At 44.2% G+C, this 6,000-nt stretch overlaps 1 protein-coding gene across 1 annotated transcript in view; it reads left to right on the forward strand.

The window, feature by feature from the left end:
• The window catches only part of LOC121188259 (protocadherin Fat 4), a 97,064-nt gene extending 91,546 nt beyond the window's left edge, over positions 1 to 5,518 (forward strand). Inside the window, exons 16-17 of the mRNA XM_041047909.1 lie at positions 1,440 to 1,701; positions 3,524 to 5,518. Of these exons, the coding sequence (XP_040903843.1) occupies positions 1,440 to 1,701; positions 3,524 to 5,433 (2,172 nt within the window). The 3' untranslated portion in view covers positions 5,434 to 5,518. The remainder of the gene's footprint in view (positions 1 to 1,439; positions 1,702 to 3,523) is intronic.
• Positions 5,519 to 6,000: the final 482 nt, after the last annotated feature.

The following is a 6,000-nucleotide window of genomic DNA, read 5'->3' on the forward strand; positions in this document are numbered from 1 at the left end:
ACTTTCTGCTTTTCCCATTTTAAATCAATTCTTCCGGAAGCTACTTATCATTGCTGATTTTTGGGGACTTTGAAAAGGGAGGAGAACGCGATTACTTTTCCATCGAAGTGGGGAGTACACATATGAGATTACCATACGCACTGTAAGCCGCAAATTTGTTGTCCATGCCAAAGTGAGTTTGATTAATTTCTTCCAAAGACACATTCTGTCCTTTCTTTTCTGGAAAGGGTCTCCTCCTGTGGGCGCTTGAATGAGCATGTTTTCTCTGAATTTGTTGTTAGCAAGCTTCTGATCATCATCTGGCTGAATAACATTAGCTACACACACAAGTCGTGAGAACATGATTAACTGCGATGTGTCCCACTGGGGAAAAGATTTATGAGCGTCAAGCTGCATTTTTGTTTTCAATCTCTGACCTCAACAGCAGATTCGGAAAGCCATGCGGTGGTATTTTTGTGGAGACTGAGAGAAGACTTCCTCTCATTGCTCGTGATTGATGCTGACATGATAAGTCATTGCATTAATCAGAAAAACTGCATTTTTAACCCTAGTTTATGTAGACTCTGCCCAGACATTATTCATCATTTGCTTGAAATTGGGAATTATATACAGATTTAGAGAGTGAGCGATTTATCAAGTATCTTATCCAGTCTGATCATTTCTCATCCATAATATTCTGTTTAATGTCCATACTAACATAGACTAAATATATACTATATACTATCTAGCCAATGGATGGATCACCTTGAAAGTTTGTACAAACATTCATGGTTCCCACAGGATGAATTCTTTGCCTCCATGACCACGAGGTTCATATTTGTGCTTTTGAGTTAAATACCTCAAAAAGAAAAGCATTGCAATAGTTATATTTTCATAGCGCCATCATCAGGTTACAGTTTTAATTAGTTCAATACTTTGGTTTATGTCCAAATACCTGCAATAAACTAATGGCATGCCCATTACCGTTAGCTGTACTTTGTCTTTGGTGCTAATTAGCACATTTTGGCATGCTAGTTGTGATAATTACATATTGTCATTTATGGTCTGCCCATATAAATCCCACCATGTGCTGAAATATTACCAAAAGCTGTCACAGCGTGTATTTTTTTTAAGGCCTTGGAAACAAATTAGATGTTGTAAAACAACATTAGTTTAACTTTTTTTCCATGTGATTTTTAATTTCTTTGGCAATGCAATATCAAAATAAGGCCACCCATAAGTGGGATCAAACCATTTTTCATGCATTTCAACACTGATTCAAAGCTGCTTATGTTTGTCTCACCCAGTAAAATATGCTTTTACAGTTGCCAACAAAATCAAAGTAACTAAAGCTGAGTGGTCTGCTGTGATTTTTTTTTTTTCTGTGACCATTTACCCATGAACCCATCTTCAACTGCCCCTGAGTTGCACTCAATCTCCATCTCTGTTCCTTCTCTCAGCTGAGGAACGGCAACATCCACTACATCTCAGATGCAGGCGTCGGGGGAAAGGTGGAGCGGACCGTGGGGGAAGCGGTGTTGTCAGATGGTCAGTGGCACACGCTCCAGCTGGTCAAGAACGGCTCAGCCACTGTGCTCCAGGTGGACAGCAGCCACCCCAGGATCATCCAGCATGCCACACAGGACTTTGGGGGTCTCAGCGTTTTAAAATTTTCCCTCGGAGGGATCCCGCCTGGACCTGCTCAGCAGAAAACTGCAGCAGGTGAGATTGCAAAGGTGTTTCACTCTATAACTGAGTGCTAAAATCCTTATTTTCTGGCACAGGACTGGAAGATCGCCAGTTTGATCAGGGATCTAACCAAAGAATATCAAAGGATAAATCTGGGCAGGGAAGGATACAGTCTTCCACTCCCTCATTACCTCAACTGAGTTGCCTTTGAGCAAGCCCATTAACCCTCAACTGCTCCAAACACAAAGCTTTGATAAAAGGGATTCTTGCACTGTCCAGAGAAGTTATATACTTTGTTCACATTACACACATTATGTCACGACAGTTTTAAATTCTGTTTCAGGCTTTTTTTACACTTTCAAGAAAATCTTTCATAGGAAAACAATGGTGATGTTTTGACAAGGAATTTTTCATATTTAAGGCTAAAAATCTTAGTTTAGATATTGTTCTTGCCAAAATTATGACGTGTGTGTGTGTGTGTGTGTGTGTGTTACGTGCTGTGTTAAACACATGCTGAAGCTCTCAAAAACTGGCATTTGACCAAGAAACTCACCCACTGTCTACCCACTGTAAATTACTGACACAGCAGTGTTTTCACACAGTGTTATGGAAATATCCTCTACGTACTCTAAGTATGTGCACAGGCACATACAGCACATGTGTGTGACATTGCACTCATGAGCTCCTGAGCCATTATAAATCCAGTACAAACTTTTTTTCCCCCCAAATGAATTAATAGTCTGCTGCTCGAACTGCTGACCATATTTGGTGGCCGTCCAACGACTCCATGAAATTGGCCTGAAGTCTATTTCTATTTGACATTGTAGAGATTTACCTTCTATGAATTTACAGTAGTTGAATAAACGTTTCTTCATCAGAGTATCATTTATGGACAAAATTACTAATATTCATTTAATTTGACTTTGTCTTGGCTTTGAGGACTTTCGGTGTTTTCGTCTTATTTCCATGGACTCTCGTCATCGTTTAGCCTTAAATCACAGAAGAGATGTCCTGAAACGTGAGTTGAGAACAGTTTGGAAAAGGTGAAGGAGAGGCTTTCCACAGGGAGGTAATACAACACAGTAAATTTTAGAATTTCAGGGGAGGGAAAAACTAACCTAATACTATGGACTAATATGGTAAAAATTAGCAATTTGAATGATTTGTTGACCTCTTTTACACAAGGACTGGGGCATATTTCAAAACAAACATATTCTGAGCACGCAGATCTGTGGCAGACTGCCCGTTAACCAACCCTTACCTCAGTGTGTGTCTGAACAGTTGTGTTCTCTTGTGTACTCACTTTTCAAGAGCTAATGAAAAGACACAAATGGATTTAATCTGGACTGGGATAAATTCAATAAAAATCTATTTACATCGGTGAGGCAGTGCTGTTAGGCAATACACAAAGCAAAAGATTGAATTAGACACAGAGACATTCATCCAACCCAGATGTATGTCTTGAAGCTATAATGGCTCTGACGATGGATTCTCTGTTTAAAACTAAAAAAAAAAAATCATATTTCTGCTCTCAAATTGGCCAGTGATTGATTCAGACCATTTTTAAAATATTTTTTTTTTTGAGGAGGTGCTTTCCACAAGGAAATTTCTCTTGTTTTTTTGTCCTAAGCTTGAACCAATTACCCATCTAAACAAAATTCCTTCAGCTCTGATTATAGCTCCCAGTTCCTGCTATTTAGAAGGAAGCGACCCGGCGTCGGCAGACATTTTGAGAACTCATCAGTCTGGTGGCAATTGGAAATGATCCCCCTCGAGGCCACTGTGGTGTCCTGGTTAACTGCTCTTGGCTGTTTCTCGTTTATTTGATCCAGTTTTCGCTCTTTTTCATTTGCAGGTTTCGATGGCTGCTTGGCGTATGTGAAGTACAATGGGCAGAACCTGCCATTTACTGGAGAGCACAGCCTTGTCACCTTAACTAAGACCAGCTCATCTGTAAAGATCGGCTGCAGAGGTCCCAACCTTTGTGAGAGCAGTCCATGCTGGGACGGCCTGATGTGTGTCAACCAGTGGTACACGTACCAGTGTGTCCCACCTGGCGACTGTGCTTCTAATCCCTGCCAGAACCATGGTAGCTGTGTTCCGGACCCCCACTCCGGTTTCACCTGTGTCTGCTCTGAGTTCTACACAGGAAAGACTTGTGAGACCTTGGTGGCCTGTCTGGGTGTCCAGTGTCCTCAGGGTACTGTCTGCAAAACAGCCAACAATGGTGGGTTTGTCTGCAGCCCCAGCCCTACTGCAGAGACAATGGTCCTCCCCATCTGGGCAGTACCCGCTATTGTCGGCAGCTGTGCCACTGTCCTTGCCTTGGTGGTCCTCAGCCTGATCCTGTGCAACCATTGCAAGGACCGCAACAAGACCAAAGTGCCAAAGGAACCCAAGGAAAAGAAACCCAAGGAGAAGAAGAAGAAGAAAAAGAAGAAGGGTAGCGAGAATGTAGCATTTGATGACCCAGATAACATCCCACCATATGGAGATGACATGACAGTACGGAAACAACCAGAAGGGAACCCCAAACCGGACATCATTGAGAGGGAGAACCCTTATCTGATCTATGATGAAACAGACATTCCCCACAACAATGAGACTGTCCCCAGTGCTCCCTGCGCCCCCTGCAATGGCCAAGAGGCAGATATTGAACACTATGACATAGACAATGCCAGCAGTATCGCTCCTTCAGATGCAGACATCATCCAGCACTACAAACAGTTCCGTAGCCACACGCCCAAGTTCTCCATCCAGAGACACAGCCCACTGGGCTTCGCCAGACAGTCCCCCTTACCCCTTGGAGCAACAAGCTACACCTACCAGCCTCAGTACACCCAAGCACTAAGGTCCACCCCACTCAGCCACTCCCACTCAGCCTGCCCCACCCCAAACCCTCTATCCAGACACTCCCCAGCCCCATTCACCAAGCCCTCCTCCTTTTACCGAAACACTCCGACTAGAGAACTCAACCTGGCTCGCCGTGAGGGCAGCCCGCTGGACCTGCACAATGACATGTGCCAGCCACCACCTATGTTCAACTATGCCACCCGGCTGGGGAGGCGCAGCAAGAGTCCGCAGACCATGGCCGGCCATGGCCACACCTCCAGGCCTGGCAGTCGGCTGAAGCAGCCGATCGAACAGATCCCCTTGGAGACGGGGCCTCCTGTGGGGCTATCCATCGAGGAAGTGGAGCGGCTGAACACTCCACGGCCGCGCAATCCCAGCATCTGCAGTGCTGACCACGGGCGCTCCAGCTCAGAGGAGGACTGCCGCAGACCGCTGTCAAGGGTCCGCAACCCTGCCGATGGCATCCCGGCCCCGGAGTCCTCTTCAGAAAGTGACTCACATGATTCCTTCACCTGCTCGGAGATGGAATATGACCGGGACAAACCAGTTTCTTACAGCTCCCGGGTTCCCAAGCTCTCACAAGTCAATGAGTCAGATGCTGATGATGAGGACTACAGTGGGAGGCTCAAGCAGAGGCGTTACTCAAGTCGGAGGGCAGAAGGAGGGCCTGGTGTTCCCCAGATGCCCCCTAGTGACCAGCACTACACTCTGCCCCATAAACTGGGACAGCAAGCCGGGGGCTTCAATTGGGACAACCTCTTGAACTGGGGCCCCGGCTTTGGACATTATGTAGATGTGTTCAAGGACTTAGCCTTGCTTCCTGAGAATGCAGCGGCAAAAGACATTGAAATGAACAGTGGGGATGGTTCAGTAACCATTCTAAACGAAGGAGAAGCTGAGCAATATGTATGAGACTATTTATTATGATGTTGTAGAATATGGTGATGTTCTCCATTTAAAAAAAAAAAAAAGGAAGACTGTATATTTCGAGAGAGCATTGGACTTCATGTTTTTTACATTACTCAAAATAAGAAGACGACTTTCAATGCAGTAAGGCAGAAAAATGGCACTTGTAACGTGACAGATTTTGTCATTAGCCATCTTGGAATATTTTACCAGTCATTTCCAGGTCCAAACTCAACTATACAACTGTGCATTCATCTCCCTGAGGCCTCATTGCGACGTATCCATTGACACTGAATGGCTCAAAAAAAAGAAAAAAAAGAAATCCATGTCTGAATTCAATTTAGGGACCGCAAAGCTCCATTCACATTATCTTGATCAAACATTTCTGTTCTGTATTACCAATACTGCCTCTCCTTTACAAAAACTTCTGTCACATTCACAGCTGAGAGATAAGAGGGTAGATAATATTAACACTCACAGGAAGAGAATTCCAATGGGCTGTAAAGCAAAAGAAAACTCCCGGTCTCTGTCTTTTTAGGGGTCAGTTTTTAATTTGCTTGAAAGGAAGCATGT

Source organism: Toxotes jaculatrix, chromosome 10 (genome assembly GCF_017976425.1).
Source record: "Toxotes jaculatrix isolate fToxJac2 chromosome 10, fToxJac2.pri, whole genome shotgun sequence".
Taxonomy (NCBI): domain Eukaryota; kingdom Metazoa; phylum Chordata; class Actinopteri; family Toxotidae; genus Toxotes; species Toxotes jaculatrix.